General features: G+C 45.1%; 1 protein-coding gene across 2 annotated transcripts in view; it reads right to left on the bottom strand.

Annotated features, from left to right (window-relative positions):
• Positions 1–27,307, bottom strand: part of PRICKLE1 (prickle planar cell polarity protein 1) — a 69,409-nt gene that overhangs the window by 5,711 nt on the left and 36,391 nt on the right. The window contains exons 1-5 of one of the 2 annotated variants that reach the window (XM_064448061.1): positions 9,998–10,052; positions 3,918–4,097; positions 1,716–1,829; positions 738–875; positions 22–225 (exon numbers count right to left, since the gene is read on the bottom strand). In XM_064448061.1, the coding sequence (XP_064304131.1) occupies positions 22–225; positions 738–875; positions 1,716–1,829; positions 3,918–4,037 (576 nt within the window). In that variant the 5' untranslated portion in view covers positions 4,038–4,097; positions 9,998–10,052. Of the gene's footprint in view, positions 1–21; positions 226–737; positions 876–1,715; positions 1,830–3,917; positions 4,098–9,997; positions 10,053–27,307 lie in introns of those variants that run through there. The other variant, XM_064448051.1, reaches the window with a different exon arrangement.

The raw sequence follows: 27,307 nt of genomic DNA on the forward strand, positions 1-27,307 counted from the left end.
TGTAAAATGTGAATTATTTACCTCATCACAAGCTGAACATCGAGGTTTGAGAAGTTCAGCGTGGTGTCTGCCACAGTGAATTTTTCCATCTTGGTAGAAGTAGATAAGGTCAACGAGCAGCTCGTTACACGTGAAGCACACAAAACACGACGGATGCCAGCACACGCCAGGCCCAGCTCTCGAGGCAAAAACTGCAACTTCGCCACCATTCACTTTTGTACCACACTAGGAACAAAACCAGAAAGTGAACACGCTTCCCATCCCAAACTTCTAGCTTTTAGCGTTTAAGCTAAGTCAAAACACCAAACCCAATATGCAGGTTTTATTCCAAAATTCTGACAATAGGGGAAAAAGTATTCTGAATTTTGGTCTAGACAAACCCTGTGCATCGACAAACCCTGTGCATCAACAACCCTTTTGTGAATACAAGTTTATTTTATACATAATAACATTTTTAAGCACATGCCTGCTTTTCGTTTGTCGTTGCTTTAGTATGTGTCAGCAGCAGGGTTTTTCTGAGGAAGAAATGTATCAAAGATTCAGTTCATTTTCAGTATCAAAGGTTCAGTTTTCCTTAAGCAAGCACTACCTTCTTTCTATTTACATGCAGTTTCAAAAATACTCTTTTTTTTTTTTTTTGGTGTCCCAACAGAGAGAGATAATTACATGTAACACTGAGATACTGTAGTTTTACATTATTCAGCCCGCTAGTTAGCTTGTGGCACCAGCAGTATTACCTGTTCACAAACCGCATGCATCACTGCTCTTGAGAGTAATTTAATAGTGCCTCGGCCGAGTGCCTCCTTTTTGCGCTGAGAACTGAACATCTGCAGTTCCTTCTTTTCTTCTTCACTTAAAGACTGGCAGTATCTCACCTTCCAGTGGAAACACACGAGAACTTACTTCAGATACTGAGCTTTTAAAGTACCAGATTAGTAAGTAAGGGCATAGATGCAAGAAATTCATCAGGCCTCCTAGCAATCATCATTAAACTTTTCCAGCTTGTCTTCTCTACCATCTTAATATTTAGCTAATATGGCCTAACACAAAGGTAGTACAGAGAAAGATTTTGTATTAAAGGGGGAAACCCCACCATACTAAACTATGAAGTGGTCTAGGCAAGAAATAAGATTTTAAAAAGCCAAACGAAAACCTCCTGCTATCCTAAAATAATGGAATGAACCTAAATAAACCATAACAATGTCCTTTAGACTTATGGTTAAGTGCCCACAACTAAGTATTGCAGTGTACACAAGATCTTAAGTATTGACACCCCCGCCCCCTTTCCTTACAAAGAGCTTGTTTGTTATTTCCACTTCTACTCCAAATTACACTGCATATCTGAGATGCAAACCTTTTACTACCACAAAGCATCCTTTTTCTGTGCTACAATGCAATTCCAGGAATTTGTAGGTTCCTGGTAATTGGTGGGTGGCTGCAAACACTATAAAACCAACTTGTGTTAAGTTTATTGCAGTGACACCAGCTTCCCTAACAAGCAAAGGCAGCGTCCTTCCAGACAGCTCTTATCTGCACACAAGCCAACCGGACAGCTAAACAATGGACTCAGTGTACACACCATGCTGCTTTATAGGTCAGATGCCACTGCAGGCCATGGTGTAGGCTTGTAATAAATACACAGGTAGGTAATTCTCCCTGTAAAAGCCGCCAGGGAGACCTAAGCCCTGACAGTGCATCCTAAATTCTCTATTTACCTCATTATCGTGGGGTGGCAGCTGATAGAGAAGTTGTTTAATTCGGTGTTTCTCTCCAGGGCTGTTAACGTAAGGGACCTTCTCCTCGGGCAAGCAGGCAAAATACAGCTGGACCTGACCAGGAGGAACACAGAGTTCAGACCGAGGAACACACATCACCCAAGACATGCAAGCATCCTTCAGCTACTGTTTTATCTCAGGTCTCATTTACGAGGGAAGAAGGTTACGCTACATTAGACCTGTGACAGGGTTTGTGCTGAAAATACGAGACCCAGATGAACCAGCTCAGCAAACCTGAATTGTCTCCGATAAAACTAGCACCCAGCTGCTGAATTGCTTTTCTGGAATGCAATTTGCAGTGACAATTAGGGGGGTATCGTAAATTATGCACATTTAATGTTCTCATTATTCCCACCCCCTTCAGGGCTGGTCAACAACCCCGTGGAAATTCCAAGTTTCCCTCTGCAATTTACCACACAAGCCATGAAGCTCTCCAGAAAACAGCCACTATATAAACAAATTTAATTTGCTCTCTGCATTTTACACATTGTTGAGACAAAAGCTGTTTTGTAGTCTCCTGCTGATCAGGTTCACCCAAAGCATCAGCTTTCATTGCTTCCATGTGGGCTTTGGTTAGAAGGTGAAAACATCCTTCCCTTGGGAGGAGGCTGGATCCAGCCACATTTCAATCAGATGCAAATTTACTACAAAATTTTCATGGGCTGCAAGTTTTTGATAAAGAAATCAATATGAGGTGTACACACCTACCAATCTTCACTTTTTTTTTTTTTTAAAGAAGAAAATTATGACAGGAAAACTGTAATGAACACTGTGACAAAGCCCAATGGTAAAAAATATTTTTGTGGAACAGCTACAGATTTATTGTTTTTCCTATGCAGTTTCCAGCTTGTCACAAGGCCTGGGGCTGTAAATAAGAGCCGGCTATTGGCAAAAATATTACTTGCCATCCAGCTTTAAATAATGCTCAGGTCAACGGCTTATTACTGTGCAAGACAGATGAAAAAGAAGCAGTAATCAGTCACTTGACTCAGGAAGTAAGGGAAAGGTGTACGACACATGATTTGGCCTTCATTTAACCAAAATTTAAACATCAGAAGTCTACTGTAAGCCCACTTGCTACTGACTGTATTTTAAGCTGTAGGAATAGTTAACAACATGCCGGACCCAGTGAAGCTTTGAAGATACTTTATGCCCTTTTGTCAAGTTTCTTGCACCTTTCTCAAAATAAGTAATTCTTCTTAGAAAAAATCTTCAGTGAGTTTGAGCTGGGTTATGAGGATATTTTACATTTAATTGTTCTGGCAGAACATTAGCTTGCTGTTCGCCTTAAGGTTCGATTCATCAGGTCCTTATATATTCTTAAGTAAGTGATAAAAATAGTTTCCCTAAAAATAGTTTATTGCTTGCCATTCCTGCTGACTTTTTACTTTTTTAACAATTAAGAAAAATCTCTGCAGTGCAAAAAGGAGACACCTTCTGAGACTTTGGACTGCAATAGCTTGCCAGCTGAAGGAGGGTTGCTCTGCTTCCCATTAACAACATTACAAAGCCACTCTACCCGTTTAACTCTGGATATTACTGAGTACACAGCTTCAGCACAGTTTTGATATCATCAAATAAAGGAATATTATGAGAGGTTCATTTTGATCTCAGCTTGCTCATCAATAATTTGACTTTTATAAAAGATAAAGAAGAAAGGGGAGAGGGGAAGGAACAGCCCAACCAACCCATGAGTGTCAGCTCTAGAGACCGTACAAGAGGAATCCTGGCATGAACAAGTGTCAGGCATACAACTAGTCAAACAAGTGAAAAATACATCACTACCTGTCACAGTGACAGAACACTTTGGTTTGTGTGTGCTGTAGTAACTTACATGTTCTACATGTCAAATGCCTAATTATTTGAAGAGTTGTGCAAGTGCAGTGAAGCACTGGCCAAGTAGCACAGCGCCATGAGGTATGCCACAAGCTTTAATTTGGAACATGAAACTCCTCGGTGGTGAGGATTTTAAGCTCCCTAAACACAGCCTCACTGGACTAGGAAACAAAAGTGTAGAGTTCTAGATGAATTTATGTTTTACATATTATAAGAATTTTTAACTAGATTTGTAAAAGCAGGGTATCGCTCCCTTAGACAGTCCTTACAAGGCTTATTTTAAAAATGCAGAAGCAGAGTTGGTACCTGCTCTGGTCTGAGGCCTGGGGGGACCCAGGCATATTCTTCCAAGGCACAGCCAGAGTCATCGTCAGATGTTGAGCTTCGCTGACACCCAAAAACGAGATTGTTAGCTTTGGGCTCCATCTCCGATGGCGTAAGTGTGAAGCGTTAAATATTTCAGCTGCAGCTCATCAAGCAATTGATCTGGAGGAAGAGATTAACAAAGCTTTAATAAATTTGAACATGCAATGACTAATTATCAGTGTAAATTATCTTACAATGGTTTAGTATTCCTTGCTTTGCCCAGAACAATAAATGATTGAAGCATCATTACAACTTGCTACAAGCAATTCAAAAGTGCTTAAAAGAGTTATAAAAATAAAACTACTCAAGAAAAAGAAAACTAGACACACACTACCACGGCTGGCAACCAACATGTATTTTAACATTATCACTTCTCATCTTTTATACTTCTGCTTGTTTCACATCACAGGTTATATGTGGGTATATCTAGGAAAGACTCATTGAGCAGATATTAACAAAAGGAATGACATAAGCTCTTCCTGAAGTCACTATACCACCAATCTAGTAACACAAAAGACATGACAACCTCTTGTCAAAAACTAAAGAAACTGTTGAGGAAAGACGGTTGTGCAAGTAGCATCCTGTTTTACACGAGGTAGGCACAGAGCAGTGAGCGTCTGCTGGATTCCTCTGAGAACTTTGTTTTAGCTGTATCAGAGCGGAAGGGCGTTGGTCCAGTTAAATATCTGAAATCCAATTATGCCAGATTAGGCTCTGTAAAATACATCATAATTGTTCTGTTAATTTAAAACCCTACAGGGAGATGCTTCTGTTGATTCATGAAGCCTGCAAAGCTTAATATCACTGGGATCATTTTGAGTCACAACTGGCAAAGGCAGCTCTCACCAACATCCACAGCATTCTGCAGTAAAAAGCTTGTTAAGATAAATATCTTACATTAATTCTAGCAGTTCTTGGGAAATCCAGACCAGGAATTTCAGTGAAATACAGATTAGCAAAAGCAGAGAGGATGTATCCTACCACGACAAACACCCTGACAACTGGGGTTAGAAACAAGCTTGCTTTTACAGTACAACATTACACATGAGCTGGGCCTTCCCCATGTTGCACAATTGTTTCACTTATTCATCTAAACACAGATGCAATTTTGTCAGTGCTAGATCTGAGCTGTAGAAAATTCCAATCTCCTTGACCCTATAACCTTGCTGGTTGGTCTAAAGGGGAGGGCAATCTAAAAACTTCTGGTGGGTCCCACATTACATTCCCAGTCTCATAACCACCATATTAGAGCAAGTAAGTTCTGCTAGATCACCTTTCTTCAAGGTGGAAGAAAGATTTAAGACTGTGTACCCAAGTATTCTGCTAGTTACACAGCAGGAGGTTCTCCTTCTTCAAGCATGAGGCACTGGTTAGCACCAGGCTCTGTTGATTCAGTTCATAAACCCAAACCTGCTCCATAAAAAGTGGCCACATGCACCCAAAGCTACAAACTTGGAGAAATGACGATATTCAGTGTTACAGTCTATCTACCCCCACTTTCAACAAGTCCATACATTCCCACACCCAATAAAAGGAGATGGGATTACTTAACTCTTCCACTGGGCTAGTGCTCAAAAAATTCAACTTGTTTGTTAACCTTATTCCAAAAATTTCTGGTTCAAAAACGTGCTATTTTTGGCACACTGCTAAGATGCCAACACACCTCTATTACACTGCATAGCTGCACTGTAATAAAAGATGCATTTACTATTTGATAGGGCAAGCAAACCTGCCAATCTCCCCTTTGAGAACAAGCTATTTCCACAAAGCTTGTCAGCTGTCAGGCAAATTTCTGAAATCTTACTGTAGCTGAGCAAGTGAAGGTTAGGAAACCAGCTTCCGAGCTTAGCATCACCATATTACAACCTCAGTCACGGAAGGCAAGTAAAAGCAAATTCAGTCCCAAAAGCTCAATCCTGTATATTTAAAATATAAAGACAGGCATCCTGGTACATACTAAATCCCCTGAATTAATTTCCTTCAGAAACAGATAATAAGACAAGTGATACCAAACCATTTCCCCTCTCCACGCACCAGTGGAAGTGAAGTCAACCATCAGGTATGGGTTTTGTTATTGTTTGTATAAAACTGGGGGGCACGGGAGGAGGGATGGAGGAATACTGAGGTGCACTTAAGAAATCACTGCTGGCAAAGAAGGCAACAGTGATCACTGATGCAGATGGATGGACACGCTCAGGTTGGCAGCTTGTGTCCCGCATCATCTATACCTGAATAATTCTTAAGTATAATATCACTATGAGTATCACTGAGAAGCCCAAGTCCTAATACGATTATTTTAGCAGCAGATGAACTGTTTTACAATTTCCCTTCAGAAAGGGGTAGATACGTGGTTTCCAATAATTTGCCACTCGCTGATGCCTAAGCTGGTATTTCCAACTCTTACGGCATTGCATCATGAGAACTTACATTGGTCAGGCTGTCACTTTTCAAGCACTGATTCCTGCCCAGTAACACCGGAATAAAACACGTCGCTAGATGAAACATCTTTGCCCACTTTTCATCAGGCAGCCCGACCCCAACCGCACCACAGGAAGCGGATCTGAAATGTAATTTAGGCAAAGAGAAAGGTTCAGCTCTGCCAGTCCCCAGGCACCGGAGTGGGGTGTACCCCGGCCCGCTCACAAAACACCCCATGCTCACAAGCACAGGGTATCTCAGTAATTGCTTCATATTGATTATTCAGAAACCTCTCTCCGTAAGATCAAAGATTAACTTCTCTGACTTATTTCTCTTGAAAGACAAGGAAACAAAACAAAAGCTGAATATATGCAGGCTTGTTAACTTTTCTGAGGATTTTTGAACACTAAGGGTACATGCTACATCTACACAGCAAAAAGCAGCGCTGGGTGACAATGGGATTTCAAGTATAGCAAAGGTACGTAAGTGCAGGAGCGTTGCCCAGTTCCAGAGGAAATAAGGCATTGACACCAGAGAGACCACACTGCTTTACCACGAGTCTGATCTGATCCTGCCTGGGCCACCTTTGACGCATCTGTTTCAGACAGCACGCGCGCCAGCTCCAGCAGGAGAGAACCACAGACCCACAGGCCCATTTTCCCGGTGACACAGGGCAGGCTGAAAGTATGGCTGGTAGAGGATAAAGGAAAAATACACCTCACCTCCAACTGCAAAATGCAACTTTGCAGTCAGGGTGCTCCTCCCCAGATAAGGCGACTGGAAATGTTTAAAGGGAGGTTCATAAACCCCAATGAACGGAGAATATTCAAAGGACAGCATTCACTTAAAAAAACCCCAAACAACAACAACAAAAAAACCCACATCAAAACGCTACCATAGAGCTAATGATAACGCAGCTAGAAAATGACCGACAGCACACCATGTGTCAATACAGCCATGTCACAAATATTGTGGTGTTGCTGAGACTGAGGTTTCTAAACCAGCCCAGCTTAACAGCAGGCTACCTGCGGAACTATTTTAGCAATTGCTTGTTCAGGAGTTTCTCCTTCCTCTCCTGCTCAAGTGTAACTTGGTTTGCATTTTAAAACTACGGGGTTCTTCCTCCCCGCCCCCCCAACCGCACTCACCCTTCAAAGTGATCTGTTTAAAATGATTACATCCTAAGGAGGATTCAAATGAATATAAACAACAGCTGAAAAAATAAATGTTTTCTGAGGGATGAGTGGAAAGGTGGTCTTTCTACTCCTGCCATGACATCTACAAAACGCAGCAAGGACGTTTTGTTTTGCTTTCTTGAAATCAGGGGAACATTTTGAGGTTTCAGCTCTGTTCAAATACTACCTCTCACAGAAAGCTTCACAGCCTACAAGGAGGTATTTCACTGGCAGCTTGACAGTAATGTAATTGAACTAAACAGCTAAATTTGATTGAAAAAGAAAAGCAATTAATATTTTTTCCACGGATTTATTAAAATGACCGTATTACGACGAAGTTCTCGGAAGCGAAGACAAACCACGCTCCTAGTGACAAACCTATCGGCACACAAAATATTAGGATATCAAACTCGGAGCAAAGCTATTGCTGAACCCCATATGAATGTTATCCCTGTGCTAGGATTTCCAGCTCACTGATTATGTTCACCCCTGACCAGATAGAAGAGGTCATGATTTGTGAGCACAGTTAGACAAACATCTCCTTGCCCATCCCCTGCTGTTTTACTCTGTCCTGCAGGGCAAATTGTTTAACAACTTTTTTGTTAGAAGGCTTGTTAACAAGGCTATAGGGGATACAAGATGCATATCACATGCATCCATTCACAATGAAGGCTCAACGAGTTAAGATTAGCATGGCCAACCCATTCACCTGCTTATTTAATCCCCGGTGCATGATAACTACATTAGAAGAGGAAGGGTGTAATACGGCAGCAATAAACCACCATAAAGTCGCTATTTGTAATTTAAAGACTACTTCCAATATGCATTAGGCGAGCGATCGGAAGGTCCCATTCCCTAGCTACAGTACAGGGAACGTATTTACAGACAGCTCTCTAGCTCCGTTCTTGGGACATGCGGATCCGGAGCCGAGGAGCAGAATTTGTATCAGCACCAGCACACCGGGACTTCTTCAGCTGTTGAGTCCTTTGAGTAATGAACTACCCAAAGCAGTGGGGGAAGGAGCGAAGCCTGTATTCCTGCCCATTCACCAGACCTTTAGGGGACCCTAGAAATAAGAACTTTTTTCACTTTCGTTAGCCAGCGCACAAGGACCGACGGAAGAGTTTACTGCTTTCCTCCCCTAGCATCCCAGCGCAAAGATCGCTTTTCCAGCTGGAAGCTGGACGAACCTCCTCAGGGTATTTTCTTTTGACGGCCCGTACGGCAAGGACAGGGACCTGCATTAACAAAAGGAGGAAGCGCCGTGACAAAGCATCGCCCCGCGCCAACACATCTGATTTGGACATATTATGCTTGGCGCTGCGCAGCGCTGATGGAAACACAAGCGCTCGCTGCAGTTCGGCAAGAACCAAACCTCTAGCCGAGGAAGTGATATTCTCACGGATGCTTCCCCCTCTCTCCCTTAAGAGGGTGTACAGATTTAGAAAGAAAGAAATCTTGCCTTTTACAGTCTCCCATTGATTTTTTTTTTTAATTCTATTTTAAACAGCAGCCAGACTTTACTCCAATGTACACATATACTCAGGTTTCACCCCGTCACCTGTTGGCTCCCGAACAACACCCTTCTTTGTTAGGGCTCACAGCCCTCATTTGAGACAAGTTTCCAGAGAAAACACTTCAAGAAAGTGTTCAATAAGTCACAAGACCGAAGTTGTAAAAACAAAATTCCGCGCATAGCCCGGTTTATTCTGACAGACCCGCTGAGCCAGGGGCGCTCACGGCAGCGGCGCCGGGAGGATGCCTCCCTCGGCAGGCAGCGCTCCCCGAAGGACAGGTGGGATTCTCCCCCGTCCTGCCCACATTTCAGGTGGGTCAGAGGCGCCCCCGGGTCCCGCCCCGGCACCCGCGCAGCCCCTCCGGCGGGCGAGGGAGAGCGGGTACAAGTCACCCCAAATTACCTGCTCGCGGCCCGGCTGCTGGGGGGGACGGGAGGGGGGGCGCCGGAGGGGCTCTGCCCGCTGCACACCCGACCCCGCGCCCCCTCCCTCCGCTCGCGGCTTCCAGCCGAGCCCCCCTGCGCTGGAGGGGCGCGGGGGCAGCACGCCCGGCGGCTCACCTCGGCCCGCAGCGCGGCCCCGCTCCGCTCCGCTCCCCTGGCCGGTCCGGAGGAGCGGCCAGCGCCGAGGGAAGGGGCGGCGGGGGGGGGGGGGGGGGCTCCTCCTGCCCTGCCCCTGCCGGGCGGTGCCGCCGCCTCCCCTCCTCGTCCCGCCTGCTGGGAGCCCTACCTGCGCCGCCCCCCCGACCCCGACCACCCTCCCCGCAAACCAGGGAGGGGGGCAGCCTCCCGAGCGCTCCTCCCCAAACGCACCCCCCACCGGCAGCGCCTCCCACCTCCCGCCCCCCCCCGGGGGGCTCCCCGCGGCATCCCCCGCCGGGGCAGGGGGGGGCGGCCCCAACGCCCCTCACCGCTCCTCCGTGAGGCAGCGGGAGGAATTTCTCCCACCAGCCATCTTCCCTTCAAAGCGCTGCCCGAGGCGGGGGCGGGAGGGGGAGAAGGAAGGGGGGAGCCCCCCCCCCCGCCACCGACCCCGAGGCAGGAATGGTCGCCGGCCCCGCCGCCTGCCTACCGGGGCGGGGGGGGGAACCAAGCGTTTGCAGAAGCAATAAATTTCTCCGCTCAGGACACGACGGACAATGCGGTTCAGCGACCACAAACGCTTTTGTTCGAGTTTGACGCCCGAAATAGATTTCCCACCCCACCCTCCGCCGGGCTCCGGGCTGACCCTGCCCGCCCCCGCCGCCGCCCCGCGCGGCGAAGCCCACGGGGGACTCGGGGAAGGGCGGGAAAACGTTTGTTCTACGATCGCTGTATATAAATAAAAATAATAATAAATCAATCCGAAGCTGAGGACCACAGCGAGCGGGTGTCCGGCGCTGCCTCCCTCGGCACATCCCCAACGAGAAGGAGGCGTCCGAGCCCCAGCTTATGCACAGAAAAGTAACACCCGGGCTCCTGGGGCTTGTTCTAAACGCCCGTGGACAAACGCCTTTCACTCCCCCCGCAGCGTGGGCATAAAAAGCCCCGAGAGGCGGGTGGTTCGGCTTCAAAGGCTGGCGGGCAGCTTCCCCTCCGGCACCGTGAATGGCGCGCTCAGATTTCCTCCTTCCTCTTCTCACCCGCTCCTCGTCTCCCCTTGGAAAGTCATTATCAAAGGGAATTTATTCGCGCCACATCTCGGGGTCAAAGCGGCGACACCCCCTTCGCCTCGAGAGGCAGCAACGGACAGCAGCGACCCAGCCTCCCCCTCTCCCCCCCCCCCGGTCCGGTCCCTCCCGTGTCCCCCCCGAGGTCCCGCCGTCGGGGGCGCCTTATCTTCCCGGGCCCGCCGTGCGGGACGGCGACGGGGCACTTCGCAGACACTTATCGCTTCCCCCAGGAATCGAATTTGCATGAATTTAAATTCAGCTTTTCTAAATTTGAATGACTTTGCCCGCAGGGTGCTAAGGGGAGCCGGTCCTGACGGGTAAAGGCGCGGCCGTTGCCGCGGGCAGAGGAGCGTCCCTGTCCCCATCCCTGCCCCTGTCCCCGTCATCCCCATCACTGTCCCTGTCCCATCAGCCGGTACATGCAAGTTCCAAGGTGGGCCGGGTGGAGCCCCGCGCCCCCTCCCTTGTGCTGATAAACCACCGCCAGACGCGGCCAGAGAGAAAGGCAGGGTTGATGGATTAGGCCCAACACCGGGCTATCTGATCTCGAGTGGCAAAACCCATCCTAGGTTAACGACGTTAAAAACAGCCCGTTGTCTCCAGCCCATCCCTGTCACAAACCGCCTGCGGCATGAGACATGCCCAGGGACCTCACGGTTACACGGGGGACCGTGGGTGGATGAACAAGGTCCCCATGCCAGTCCAGCCCCATGAAATCAAAGCCGCAGCCTGTGGCTCCCGCAGCAGAAAAAGCCTGCTAAAACTCCAGCAAATTAAGCAGCTCCAATCCTTCCACACCCCATTTCACTTCCATAAGCGGTTTCACTGGTTGTACTACCTCCATTCTTAAACTGCTAAGTTGTTTTGAGGTCAAAGTTGGCATATCACTTGGACGAACTAGAGATTTTGTCAGAGCTCTTCTCAAGTGCTGGCTTTACAAGACCCGGACTGTTTTCTGTTCTGTTTGTTGGACTGAGCAGACCCCATCTGGTGGCCAGCTGAACATCTGCCAACTCCATTCATCATTAATCAAAAATGGAAATGTCACGAGTAACGTTTACTCTTCCCCACTACATGACTGAATTAAATACCAACAATTTGCATATATTGTCTGCTTTTCCAGGGGTGCCTGACCTTTTCTTAGCAGTTCCCCGCAGCGAGGACTCACCGCGTCTGCACAGCACGTTGCAAAAAGGAGAATCTCATTTGGGGACTTCTGCAACACAACCAACTCAATGGCTGCAGATAAGTTTGCTAAGTTTCCTGACCTAGAGCCTAGCGAAGCCAAAGAAGAGAGGTTCATTTACTTTACTGGGCAGTCAAACTGCCCCTGATCTTGCTAACCCTTTCCCTGACACCGAAGCGTTTGAGGACATACAGAGATAGTTGGCTGCGCTGCTCTTTTTTCCCGGACTTTTCTGGCTCGAGCACAGAAACTACTATACTGTTCTGGGCAATGCACTTAAAGATTATCAGGCCAAAAACAACCATTGTGATCTTCAAGCCTGAACTCATGTGGTCGTAAGATTTTCCTAAAATTACTGTCTGCTTGAACAAAACATTTGATTTTGATTTAAAAGTACCAGCAATGAAAACCTCACTACAACTCCTGTTAAATCCACTAGAGCCCTTGTTAAATTGTTTCAATTAGTCAATTATTTTAAACTTTTTTTTTTTCTTTTAAAGTCTCAGATTGCTGTGTTTCAGTGCTCAAACACTGGATCCTGGATCGTATCATACTCTTGAATGTTAGGCTAAAGAACCAGCTATCATAACTCCCTGTAGGCATTTGCAAATTGTGAAAGTCATTCCTTAACTCTCTCTTCTGATTCAGGCTGCTTCCACAGGAACAAATTTGTTGCTAAGGTGTTTTGTTTGTTTATTTTTACACAACAAATATGACAGCACACATACGTGTTATCTGAAGCATAAACTATGCTACAGAAGTTGCCCTCCCACCCCCCCAAAAAAAAAAAAGCTAAAAAAAGACAGGCACAAACTGACTTGCCCTTTAAGGCATGTTCCACATTCTTGACTGTAGCTGGGTAGAGCTGATCCTTCAAACAACCGGATGGTTCAAGGGACTTGTAATGGATAGGGAACCTTTTGCCCTAAGGTATTAGCACAAATTTAGTCTAGGTAACAACTTACTTTTACTACTGACCAGGCATGGGGTGTTCTCTGGCCTGTAAGAAATTCACTAAGCTTATCAGTGTGGTTTCCCAGTTCCGCAATTATCCACATCAGGGAACATCCCCTGAGATAACGCTGTAATTGCTACCTTTGTTGGCAGTCACAGAAGAGAAACCAAGGAGCAGAGGACAAATTAACCTCTTGTGCTTCAGAGGCGGCTTCTTTGGGTAGGACAGTGGCATAACACCCACCTCTCAAGCCCCATTAGTTCTGTGGATAAACAGAGAAGATCACCCTCTACATCATCACCCTTTAATGATCACCACCCCCACTCCAAGAGTTTTAATTAAGCATCATCTCAACTGTTTATTTAAAATAAAAAGTCGAGAGTTAGCTATGAAAGGTGAAAGTATGCAGTAAGGTGAATGGAAGCTAGAACAAAAAAAAAAAAATCTGTGAGTAATAATTCTTTCAGAGAAGTCAATGAGAAAACTATTCAAAATAAACCAGGTTTCGTGTTTTGAAACAAAACAAACCAAGAAAGGTTTTGCATGTTTCTGACAGCACAGGAGGAGTCCACAGAGCAGGAATTACAACTGCACCCCAAGGGGTTATGCACAAATCAAAGCCCACGCCTGACACAGGCCCGTATGCCCCTCAGGAATTTTAGGGATGGTGACTCGACCATGTATGGTCCTGCCTGCAGGCTACAGCACAGGGAGCTCTACAATGCCTTTACAGTACCAAGGTCCTTTCCACCTTCAGTGGCCCCAGGTCTGTGCCCCGAGGGAGAGAAGAGGCCAGAGTAAGGGATGCAATTCCACCAGGGTCTGAGCTGATCTATGGGAAAACCCAACCCAGTGAAAAAATGCTGCTTTAGTTCCCTGGACCTGCCAGTGCTAGCACAAGGGAAAACCAGGACCAACTCCTATGAGGCTGGACTGTTGTGGAGCTGCAGGCTCAGTTCTCAGCCTTGCTCCCTCTCCCTTCTGGGAAAACAGAGTCGTGGGCCTTGCAAGCACAAGGGCAAGAGGGTATTGCTCAGCTGGTGCATAAACTGTTTGACAGTTGGGCTTGATGATCTTAGAGGTCTTTTCCAACCTCAATGATTCTAAACAGCCTGACCTCCAAGACCACTTTATAAGACGCTCAAATAAAAGCAAAATTTAACTATGTTCACCTCGGTGTGTTCAGAAACCCCTGTGGACATCCATCTGCATCTCTTGAATGACTTGTCAAACCTGGGCCTCGGCCTCCTCTCACAAGTTAAGAACATGAGCGTGGAAGTACAACTTCATAGGTGGCACAGTAGCAGTTAGTAGTAGTGGGTAGTTTGCACAATTTTACCACTACTTATGATCGCTACCTGACACACTGGATGACCTTGAAACAAAGCTGAAGCCTTGAAGGACCCAAATGGGCCACCAGAGCAAGGTTACCCCTCTTTGTGCTACTCTGTGCCTACAGTCATAGGTAAACCTCCCTGTGCTCTCCCTGTTCAACACCGCTTCCTCCTGCCCACCCAAACAGGAGAGTTTGGCACCAACAGCAGATCACCCCGTGCTGCAGGGAGTACAAGCTACAAGAGGCAGATTGATGCCGTTACTGCTGTATCGGGGCCTCTCACCTGGGTCTCTGACTGGTGTCTTCCTGTATTTTCTTTTTTCAGGCTGCAAAGAAAGAGCATGGAAGCAGTACCTCATGAGCCTTGATGTCTCCAGAGTCTGAATCTTTGCTATTTTTTAAATAACTTTTAAAAATACAGAGAAAACCAGCTCCATGGGAAACAGGCTGGTAAAAGACAAGAGATGATATGCATCAGAGAGGGGTAGATATGGGGATTAAAAGTAAGCGTGCATATGAAATGCAACAAGTAAAAAAATACAGAGAAGACAGCAATGCCCCAAACAACTTCTGAAAGTAAGTGAAAACATACAATGGAAATATTAACATCAGATAACAAATCAGGAGACAAGTGGCACTACACAAATGAACAAACAAACAAATAAACAAATAAGAGAAATGCTCATTTGTGCTTTCACCCACCAGACAATGGGAGCCACTGAGGCATCCAGCAACCGGACATCAAGGAGGGAAAACAGCGCCTGAACAGCTTGCTACGGAGAGCTGCACCAGCTACCGCTGGCCTGAGGACTGGCCAGCATCAGCTACTGCGTGTTGGGAATGCATGTCCAAGAGGTTTATTTTATTTCCTTTTCTTAATGCTCTCAGAGTTGAAGACCAACACACCTTTTAAAACCACGATCCTACTTTGCTTCAGCAGCAAAGAATTAAAGTTTCATTAAAATGCCCTTCCTTGTTGGATCGGGCTAGGACTTGCTCCTGAACCAACAGGTCTGTTGCTGTATCTGGAAACTCTTAACCCCACAGGCTTTTCTGAAGACAGTAATCTTGATTTTATCGTAATTGGCTCCGCGCAGCCCACAGTCACACAGGGCAGGGGTAACCGCCCGGGTGCCCACAATACCGCCGCAACCACCAGCTGACGGGTGCGAGTGGGGCTCTCCTACCCACAACGACACCCTCGGTTAATTAGTGCCCCGTTTCCCAGGCTGCACAAGGCACAACAAAGTGCGTTGCAACAACATGCGCCCGCAACGCTTTGCCGGTAGCAGAGGCTGACGCAGGGTGGAATCGCTGCCTGGGCTTTTAATAACACCCCAGCACAAACACCATTATGCAATGGGGTAGGTGTTGCATGGCCAGTGCTAATGCGCTGTTTGCTTATTGAGGGACTTTTCAGCCAAGTATTGTTCCAAAGCTGGTGTGGATGATGAGTGATGTCACTTTTACCTGTGTCAAGCTCCATTCTCAGGCCTTGCCTCTGAAGAACTCCTCATAATTTATCTAAATTGGTTTGGAAATTGATTTAGATTAAAAAAGGAAATGGTGCAAACTTTGTGTGGCTCATCCACTATGACCAACACACACACACACAAAGGGACACTCAGCCCAGGAGCAGGGCATCCATGTAAAGAAACAAATATTTAAACAAATATTTGAACTAATATTTAAAAACTAATTTCAAACCTTCGTGAGTAGTTTTGTTGCATGAGGAATGCTCTGGTCACAGCCTGCCCTGTTGCTGGCGATGCTTTCCAACAGTCTGAACTTAGGAAAAAAACAGGTGGCTGAGTTTAAGTGTAGGCAAAATCTGACATGAAGGATTACTACTACTGCTGTGACATTATATCTGGAGAAAATGAAACAAAACCCAGTTTTAAGCCAAAGATGAGATTTGCAAAGGTTTGTGGTAACATCCTCTTGCTTAAAACCGTCAGGGGGAGGGAAATCTAGCAGTCACTGAAACAGGTAACTAGCAGAGTGCTGTGTTGTCATTTCCTATAAGCCATAACCACACTACATAAGCACACTACAAATACAGGGGAGAGAATGATGCTTAGATTAACTATTAGTTTATTTTACCAAATTAATCTCACAGGCCATCCTCAAGGCAGACAGTGATGCAAGGAGGATGTAAAAAATGTCAAGTGGATAACGAGATGCATTACAACTTTATTAGAACAGCAGCTGCAAGACAGAAAGAGAGACTACCAGATTAATGAGCTGTCGAGACTGAAGGCCACGAAACTCTACCGAAAGGCATAATCAAAAAAAGATAAGTGTTTCGGTCTTTTGCATAGAAAGATCAATGGCTAAATAATTATCCCAGCCAGGTAAGCCTGGGAACAGTCCTCTCACTTCTTGCTCAGCAAACAAAAAACTCTGTCTCAAAAGCTGGGTAGGCTTCTACCCCAACAGAGGTTCACTGTGCTTCGTATCTGTCCAGTTCATGTCCTCTGCCACTACTGTTACTGTAGCTTTCTTGATTTTTTTATAAGGTTTAATTTTCTTCATGCTTAAGAAGGCTTGTCATGGGCTAGGCAGCATCCAAATGACACCCTGACTCCAGGCACTAAGACAGTTTTACAATGAGTTTCCATGCTTTAAGTGGTTGCTGCCTGAGAACAGAAATGATACTCAGATCTCTTCCTTCCCCTTCTTATTCTCCCTGACCACCCCCACCTCTTCCCCCCCCCCCCCCCAAAAAAAAACAAAAAGAAGAAAAAAAGACAGGAATAAGAGAAAGTCCTCCCTCTAACTGAAGATTCTTTCATGAGAGCCATGAAGGTTTCCCCCTCACCAAATCTTCATAAGCTGGCATCTTGTTTCCCAATGGAAGTGCTCTAAGGTAACCCAGTATCCCAAAACAGGAACCAAACCAGCCCCCGTTTACATGCCTGGCCAAATAAAAATCAATGTGAAGTACAAACTTCACCTTACTGACATTAATGTGTGTATGACCAAATAAGATGCAGGGTAAACATGCAGGGTTTATGCTTGCTGTCTCTTTTCCTAGGAGGATTATGTTCAGCACAGTTTCTGGGAGACCGAAACAGACTTTCTGCTTAACAGAATGAGGAGTGCTGATTTGGGAGGTTACATCCCTTCTTTTTTATCCTTTTGGTTCTTCTTTTTTTTTCCCCCTCCCCTCTTTTTCCTCTGAGTATGATTATTTTTTGTCTGCTGGTTTAGCTCCCAGAACTGGTTTACTGCAGGATGAGTTCAGCCCAATTGCCAGCATTAGGGAGGGGACAGGAGAAAAGCCTGGAGGGATGGTCCCACTCCTGGTCAGTAGCTAGCTATTATAACTACACCAATACATCAAAACCACTTCAAAAGGCAGCCAGGGAAGGTGGCTTCACCAGCACTTCCCTTGGTTGCCTGCCCAGTGTCCTTGGGATTATGGACACACAGGTATGAATTGAAGAGAAAGATTAGGCAAGAAGTGCCAGATAGGTAAAAAACCACAGACCGAGTGGAGTCACAGTCCAAAGGCATTTGAGAGTCAAACTTCTACAAGCATTCCCTTCACCACAGAGCTAGATGCTTAGGATATCTGGTTGGAGACATAAGATTTCTCCTTTGCTTCTCTTCATCTCCACAGCACTTGAAGTTCAGGGCCAAGTGGACAGGCAATGCCTGTTCAAGATGGAAGTTATACCTGGTTTTCAGTAGGATAATAGCGAGGATCTCAGTTAAACAAATATTCAAATAGAAATCCAGTTAATTATATTCCTTAGCTAGCATTCTGCACCAATCGGCAAGATATTTCTTTGTAACTACAACAAGGAAAAATCTGTTTAAGTCCCCTAAATACCAAGCTTCACCTCATTACCAACATGGCATTACTATAGAAAAGTCTGGAGCCTCCAATACATATGCATTTCCTTAACTGTATTTATAGAAATGTTTGCAGACTCCTAAGAATATATAAGCATATTCTCAGGTAAAAGATTTTAGATTATTCATAATAATGCAAATCCTTATGTATGAATCACACAGTACAAACGAAGATTGTTTTAAGAACGCTCAACTGGTACTCTTGACATGAGTGACCTTTGTGCAAGCATCCATTTATCCTTAAGCCCTTACGGTACTATCAGCTGCTGAAACAGCAACTACTTGACAATACCTGACACCTGATGCTCAGCTGGCAGCCTCTGAGCTTTAAGCTACACCCACCTGGGCTTGCCAGCACGTCCCAGCTTTTCTTACCAGTTTGCTCAGGAGGATGGATGCATAGCCTTGAAGTAATAATGCCTAGCCTTGAAAGAGAACCAGAATTCAATAGAAGTGAACAAGTGCTAATGCAATCTGTGGCCACAGACAACACATGCTTCTAGAACAGACAACCTCCACCCCTGTTTTTAAGAATATAGTTACATTCAGCCACTATGAAGGGAAGCATTTCACCACTGCTATGAGTTCCGACATCAGAGCCTGAGGGAATCTGCCCAAGTATCAGGCCACTTTCACAAAGATAGTTCAAGATTAATTTCTGCAATTCTGCAGTTTCTAAGGAAAAAGTTCAATCATTTTCAGGATGAGGCAGCAGAAAAACATGCAATCTATCCTCTACATAATACTTCAGTATCTTTTGAACAGGTTTTGAGAGCAAATATTTGAGACAGCAATGTGTACTCTAGGCAAAACCCTGAATTTCAACAAATCAGGTTCTGTTAAGTAAAACCTGTGAACATCAGAGCTGCTTGATATGACTTCAGATATGTCTGACAGGCGATTTGTCAAGACATGACATTTTTAGAGGTCTGAGAAATGGCAATCGTTACATATAGAGTCTAAAAAAGTCCTGAGCATATGCATGTGTGTTTAATGTTAGCTTAAGTTTTTGACAGTTTTGTACCTTTAAACTTGCATTTTTTCCCTGACTTGCTTTCTTTTCTACAATAATTATTGCTGAGACAAGATTAACTCTCAGACAATTAGTAAGCAGAGGAAAGATGAGAATTAAGATTTCACAACAGCCATATACACATGACTCTCCACCAGCTTGATGTAATCTTTGAGTTTTTGTGTAACACACACATCCCTCCCTCCTCAGTCATCATCTACTTTCTCTTCAGTGGTATTCCTTCATAATTCTCCTTCCCTGATATGCAGTAATGAGTCAGTGATAATTACATTGTTTTTGTAAATGCAATCTATTGACAGCTGGCCTGGACTTTACTTCCAACACCATAACAAGAACTTCAGTCTTCTGAAGTTACTCTGAACCTTGCACTGGGCAAGTTTTAAATTAAGAAACATTCTTTTTCCAGCAATGAGCAGGGTGAGGATTTGGGTGAGAATAACTTTTTAGGTTTGGACAATTGGCTTTCATGAGCAGATATCCCACACACACCTCCAGGCTGGTGGAAGCTCCATTCCCAGAAAGAGGACCTTAACAGATCACTAATGGGCATGTTAAAGAAAAAAAAAGATATATGACGTTAAAAAAGACAATGTAGTTAAATTAGCTACAGTTTCATTATGAAGACCTCAGTTACAGAATGGAGAATCCTGACCCTGTTTTGAGCACTGCCACTGCTTTCCTAACCAACTTGGTGCCATTATGGAGTTGGATTAGAAAGTCCTTCCTCAATCAATTTTTGGCATGCTGATCAGTAACATGTAAAATTTGGCAAGACTTAGTTATGATGCAAAGGTCCAGGGAGGTGTCTGTTCAGTGGGAGTGGAGCTAGCTCTCGCAGAATTTTATGTAGCTAGTTTGTACCACATTCAACCACCGAAAATAACAAACAGCCATGCCAACCCAGACTGGCTCTGTGTTGGGACCCAGACCCTCAAGTGTTTCTCTGTTTCCTCTTGTAAATAAGATTAAGGCTGGATTTACTTCTTCACTACACATCACACCAGGAAAGACTACTGGTAGAGAAATCTGCATAGCCAAAACCAGCTTGTAGCGCGGGATCAGAAGCACACGTTTGGCACTGTCTAAAGTACCCAAGTAGATGATGACTTGTTAAAATTGCAGCTAGAGCAACTCCTGCTTGATACCATTAGATTACACCACTGTAACGGATCGATTCTTTGAGACGTGAGTGATCATGTGGCATCAGCTGTGCCACTGGGATGACACACCTGAGAGAGGGACAGCCAACTTCACAAATGAGGACCAGGAAGAACGCGTGGAGGAAATGGAAGAGGGCAGCTAGTACTTTACCATCTAGATGCTAAAATAAGAGCTTCATACCTCATTACAATTACTCACCTGCCACAACTGCAATAGACAGGCTGCTTCCTCTTGATTTCACTGATTTACAGAAGACACAGGAGGTAATGTAAAAGGTCAAAAAACTGAATCAATACACTGATCCTCCCAGTGGTGGATTTTCAATAGAGATCCGTTATCACACAGTGAAAATGACAGAGGTAAGTTTAGGAGATGCAATTATCTGTAGCTTTTCCCCATTAAACCTTGTAACTCTTTCAATGAGAATTTAAAAGCATACATACTTCAACTTCATTGTGAAGTTAATAACTTCACAAGAGACAGGCAGTGGAACAAGCCATTCACATTTTGTACTATCAACAAATAAATGCTGGAGAGCAAGTTTTTGGATCCCGCTATTACCTCTAATTACACCTATCTCTATGAACAAATGAAAACAAGTTTGATTTTTTTCCTGATCATTAGCCTCATTTATGTAAGTGTTACGAGGCCAGTTCTTTATCCATTAGTGTGAATTAAGCGATACCCTGCTGGGGACAGGACTATTCAGACATGCTGACTGTGGAGCAGCTGCTCTCCGCCTTTGGTATTGAATGTTGATTAGCATCATAGCGCATGACACACTGCAGGGCGTATCATGTGTCACACTACAGCATACAACATTTAATGAGAACCCAAAGCAAATCCCATCATTTAGAAAGCCAATCTCTGCTCTGAACAGCAAGGCAATAATTAAGCACACGGTCTGTCTTGGGAAAGACTGAATCCCTCGAACAGCGGGCATTCATTTTTTGGGACAACGCTGACTACCTGAGGCAGAGCCGTACATTTTCTTAGTTATTCTGAGCAGTACCAAGGGCACCCACTGCCAAATAATCAAATTGAGTCACATTTGCCAGCAAGACACTTGTACATTACCCTTTCAATTCTCATCTATGAGACAGAATGAAGCTTCCGTGTCATGAGGCCTATACAGACCATTTAAAGAAAGACATGGCACCTATGAAAACATTGTGTACAATACAAACTCACCTCCTGGAGTATGGATCAACGTTCAGTATCACCTTCCTGTGACTACTAACAGGTCTCCAGCAGAACCTTTACATTCTTCGTCAGCTTCCCTCATCTGAAAGATGGGTTGACGCTACCGTGTCTTGCAAAGACTTGTTATTTGAACACTACTTTGGCAATACTGCAAAATAGTGCATCATTGTATTATCAACGTTTCACTACTTTGACACTATTAAATGGAGACAAAGAAAAGCTTTTCAAACAGTGGAGAAATTAATGTCACATCATTGAAATTTATGGAGAAACTCTGGTTATTTTACACGAAAACATGTTTCATGATATGGGGTAATGATGCAAGAACGCTGAAAGCACTGCTGCCTCAACTCATCTGCAAAGCAGCATCCATAACATACTGACAACAATTAGCTTAGTTTGCTCCAAATGAGTGGAACTTGATTAGTAAAGGTTTCACCATGCACATCTCTTCCCTAGAAGACCAATGAAGCAACAGAATCCACTTTTACAGCTAAATAACATGTTTTGCCTGCACGGCGCTCTCTTGCTCTCGCCCTCTGGGGAGAGCGGGCCAACTTCGGTCACTGTAGTTGATCTAATTACTGTCATAGTTGTACATCTGTTTCAAAGAGCAGGGCTTGAACCCTCGTATGAGAGGAGGAATTAGAACATCATTAATCAGAAGAATGATGATGAAGTGTAAAATAACCTGCTGCTTTTTCCGTGCTGTTCACAATACACTTTGTAGGAGACCATCATAGCATTAACAACGATGGCTAAAAGATTTTACACCTACAGCTCAGTCCATGGAAACAGCTAAGAAGGGATATACAAGGGACATGTCACCTCTCTATCTTAAAAGATAAAGAAAGAAAAAAATCACAAAAGGTCTCCAAATTGCATGCTTTCTTCTTTTTCTTCTCCCTCAAATCTAGGGCACAAAGACATTTTTCAGATTTGGTGGGGAGAAGCCACTTCAGAGGCTGGGCTTTGTATTAAAAGGGGTCTTATCTTTTAAACAGACCTAGGTTATGACTGAGATCTTTATAAACTGGGTTCCTGTTTTTGATGGCATCAGCCTCCCTCCTCCTTGACCTCAGTGAGACTCTCTGCTAGAACGTTTCAGTAAAGAGTAAAGACGATGCTACCTCTGCAACAGTATTGTAAGGCAGTGGTGCCCAATTTTTTTTCTGGACAGACCACTTACCTCTATTCAGCCTCAGAAAGGGCTATCCATCATAGCACCTCCGCATCCTGGCTCTTCTTTTTACAGCCTAGGTTAGCTTCTCATATACTGCGTATGCATAATAATCTAAGCGCGTAGTTGCCTTATAGGTGCAGAACGGTGTTCTGCGGACTCCTGATCCGCTGTCCCCTTGCAGAGAGGCAGTCACCAGAAGGGAAGCCCCCAGGAGCAGACTGGATGGGCAGCTGTAGTGTGCAGGTCACACACACTGAGCACTTTGCTAGAGGACAGTGCTGAGAGCCTTCAGCCCCCAGGCCAGGAGGCATTGGAGAGCACTCATGTTGGAGCATGGGTTGGGAGGACGAGCCGGACATGAGCCATGAGCCTTCAGTGGAGCTGCAGCCTGCACAGTGCCAAATACAGCCAACCACTACAGCCAAGAGGCACTCTGAATACCTCGGCCCTCCTTTAATGGGAATGACACTCCAGCATCCCTGCACCAGTAAACAAAACAGGGCCAGGGCACGAGCTGAAGCCTGCGGTCACCTACACCATCTCACTGGTGGTACGCTCCATGGTGTGGTTTTGAGTAACTGGACACAATGTGTGGGGTATAGGAAAGGCCACGGACCGTTCCTACCAGGTGGGCCAGAAAAGAGTTGGGTTTCAATTTCTTCGCCCTCCCTCCACAGTCCTTGAGCTCTAGCTCAAAGAACCTTTGAACCATTCAGCCCACGCTTTCATGTAGTACCCCAATGCATGCAACACACTCTCAGCTCCATGATGATTATTTCATAGATGTTGAATGATAAAAAAGACTATCCACCAAAGAGCAATATCTCTACGAACTCTTTATGGACAGCATGTGTGTGGTGGGGTGCACAGCACAGTGCAACTATGGGCAAGGGCTATGCAACACGGATTTGGGCAGCCTGGCATCTGGTCTCAGGGTCGGGGGACCAGTTACTGCTAAATGAAACACTGTCCAGACAGACATAGTCTTGGGCTTCTGAGAAGTCTTCCACTAACTTTAATAAACACAGTTAAAATATGGAATAGCAGAATAACTGCTGCCTTCCCTCAATTTTTAGGCTTACATAAATTTCCTTATAAAACAAAATTTGGGAACTATGATTTACTCCAACCTGAGTGCTGGAAGTAGTTACAAACTTCAATGCAAAACATCTATGTTATAAAATACTTTTAAAAACTCCTCCATCATTTGGACAATTTTTGACAGAAACCAATTTTTAATAAAAAGAGCTTTTAGCTATACGCATTTGAGAAGCAAATGTAGAAAGATCATTGTTACAAGAATGAAAACAAAACAAAAAATTAAAGAGATTTGCAACTACTCTTTGGAGTTAGAATGATTTTTTAAAATGCATCTTACTCATAAATTAATTCTAGTTTAGAGTAAATGCAAAGAAGCAAAGAGACTGTCAATGTCATTCACACAGACATTAATTTCTGAGGATACTGCTGTTTTCAATCATGTTTAACAGTGTTGATTTTTTCTCATTATCAGCAAAACAAAACAAGTACATGCTGAGACTAAGGAAACAGCTTTGTTTATCTTCAGAATCATGTGCTTACCAGAACTAAAGCATGTACTTGCCGTATGTCAGCCCCTGCCCCCCTTCTTTAAATTACATTTATTGGGTCTGGCTGAGATGGAGTTAATTTTCCCTATAGCAGCCCTCATAGTGCTGTGCTCTGTATCGGTAGCTAGAAAGGTGTTGATAACCCACCAGCGTGTTGGCTACTGCTGAGCAGTGCTCATGCAGAACCAAGGTTGTCTCTCCAACATTCCTCCCTCACCAGCAGGCTGGGGGTGGGCAAGATTTGGGGAGGGGGACGTACCCAGGACAGCTGACCCAAACTGACCAAAGGGATATTCCATACCATATGACGTCTGCTCAGCAATAAAACTAAGAGAAAGGAGGAGGAGGTGGGGTGGCATTCGTTATTACATTTGTCTTCCAGAGCAATCCCTACCCATACTGAAGACCTGCTTCCCGGGAAGTGGCTGGACATCACCTGCTGATGGGAAGTAGACAATAAATCTTTTGTTTTCCTTCAGCTTCTGTGCACAGCCTTTGCTTTTGCTTTTATTAAACTACCTTTATCTTGACCCACAAGTATTTTTTTTCTTTCTTTCTTTTCCATCTCATTTTCTCCTGGCTGCCCTGGTCCTGCTGGGGGAGGATAGAGTGGCCTGGATGGCACCTGGCCTCCAGCCAGGGTCAACCTACCACAGTCCTTTTTGGCAACCAATGACCAATGTGGGGCTTGAGGAATTTCAGATAAGGATAGTAACTGGGAGAGGTCATGGGCAAAACATGGACTGAACAATGTTAGAGAAGAGAATGATCATGGGGAATTTTGGTTGTTATAATTGTGGTGAAGTGAGAAGGGGTGGATTGTGTGTCAATTGTCCACTTTCTTTCAACGTTGTGATGATGTTATTTTGATTTTGGTGTGAGGACTTCCTCCTTTGTTCGTGTGTGTGAAGTTTGTGAAGATTGTGTGATGAATGTAGATTTTAATGATAATTCTTAAATATGTGATTCACAGAGGTGAGGGGTGGAACATACTGGGTTTGCATGGCAAGGCTTTTGTAGCGGGGGGTACAGGGGTGGCTTCTGTGAGAAGCTGCTAGACGCTTCCCCCATGTCTGACAGAGCCAATGCCAGCTGGCTCCAAGATGGACCCACCGCTGGCCAAGGCCGAGCCAATCAGCAATGGTAGTAGTGCCTCTGGGATCACATATTTAAGAAGGGGAAAAAAGCCCTGTAAACAGAAACTGCAGCTGAAGAGAGGAGTGAGAATATGTGAGAAAACAACCCTGCAGACACCCAGGTCAGTGAAGAGGAGGGGAAGAAGGTTGTTGAGGCACCGGAGCAGATTCCCCTGCAGACCATGGTGAGGCAGGCTGTCCCCCTGCAGCCTGTGGGGGTTAATGGTGGAACAGATATCCACCTGCAGCCCATGGAGGACCCCACTCCGGAGCAGGTGCCCAAAGGAGGCTGTGACCCCATGGGAAGCCTGTGCTCCTGGCAGGCTCCTGGCAGGACCTGTGGCCCCATGGAGAGAGGAGCCCAGGCTGGACTTGTGAGCCCCGTGGGGGACCCATGCTGGAGCAGTCTGTTCCTGAAGGACTGCAGTCAGTGGAAGGTACCCACACTGGAGCAGTTAATGAAGAACTGCAGCCCATGGGAAGGACTCACACTGGAGAAGTTCATGGAGGCCTGTCTCCTGTGGGAGAGACCCCATGCTGGAGCAGGGGAAGAGTGTGAGGAGTCATTCCCTGAGGAGGAAGGAGCGGCAGAGACAATGTGTGATGAACTGACCACAGCCCCCGTTCCCTGTGCCGCTGTGGGGAAGAGGTAGAGAAATCTGGGAGTGAAGTTGAGCCTGCAAAAAAGGGAGGCAGGGGGAAAGGTGTTTTAAGATTTGGTTTTTATTTTCTCACTACCTTACTCTGATTTGACTGGTAATAAATTAAACTAAATTTCCCCAAGTCAAGTGTGTTTTGCCCATGAGTGTAATTGGTGAATGATCTCTCCCTGTCCTTATCTCAACCCACGAGCTCTTCATTATATTTTCTCCCCTGTCCAGCTGAGGAGGGGAGTCATAGAGCAGCTTTGGTGGGCACTTGGCATCCAGCCAGGGTCAACCCACCAATGCATCTTACTCTTATAAATTAATTCTAGTTTAGAGTAAATGCAAAGAAGCAAAGAGACTGTCAATGTCATTCACACAGACATTAATTTCTGAGGATACTGCTGTTTTCAATCATGTTTAACAGTGTTGATTTTTTCTCATTATCAGCAAAACAAAACAAGTACATGCTGAGACTAAGGAAACAGCTTTGTTTATCTTCAGAATCATGTGCTTACCAGAACTAAAGCATGTACTTGCCATATGTCAGCCCCTGCCCCCCTTCTTTAAATTACAAATTCATTAATATAGCACAGTGGTGCTACATGGTTAGCAAGGAATAAAGCATATTTTAAAGAGCAATTAAGTGGGATAAAACTACTTGGAGAGAGAGGCTTTCTACCCCAGCAGTGTCTTAGGGAGACCAAAGGGGAAACCTGACACGAAGGAATGTCAGTCTGAACTTGATGAATTTGTACGCAGTGCAATGTGTCCCGTACCTCCTACAACAGCAGCGGCTTCCCACATCGCTTTGCAACACCCTTCCTTACAGTTTCCTTTTTTTCTACAAAAGGTTGTCCATGAGATGGATCTGTTCAGGTTGATATATTTAGTAGAGCCATATCTCCTGTTATTGCCTCAAACTTCAAAACTCAAACCATTTGTATATGATGTGTGGCCTGCCAGAGACAGCTGCTTTGCCAAACAGATTGCACGGGCTGAATCTGCAATGTCCCAGTCCAGAACACGCGAAGCCAACTCAAACACTGCCACAGACAGCATCAGCCTTTGCACAGGACCCATGCTGTGATTTCCTGGGATGGTCATACTGGAATTAATAGTCCAGGGCAGGGACACAACAAGGCTCAAAACCAGGTCAAGTCTGAATTTTAGTTTCCTTCTCTTTGCTTTTTTGGTACTGAGATTTGAGACAAGAAGTCTTATGGTTCAGTTTTATGACTTAGAAAGGAAAGCCTTAAAAAGCTTGATCCCTGCTTTAAAT

This window comes from Phalacrocorax carbo, chromosome 1, assembly GCF_963921805.1.
Source record: "Phalacrocorax carbo chromosome 1, bPhaCar2.1, whole genome shotgun sequence".
In the NCBI taxonomy this organism is placed as follows: domain Eukaryota; kingdom Metazoa; phylum Chordata; class Aves; order Suliformes; family Phalacrocoracidae; genus Phalacrocorax; species Phalacrocorax carbo.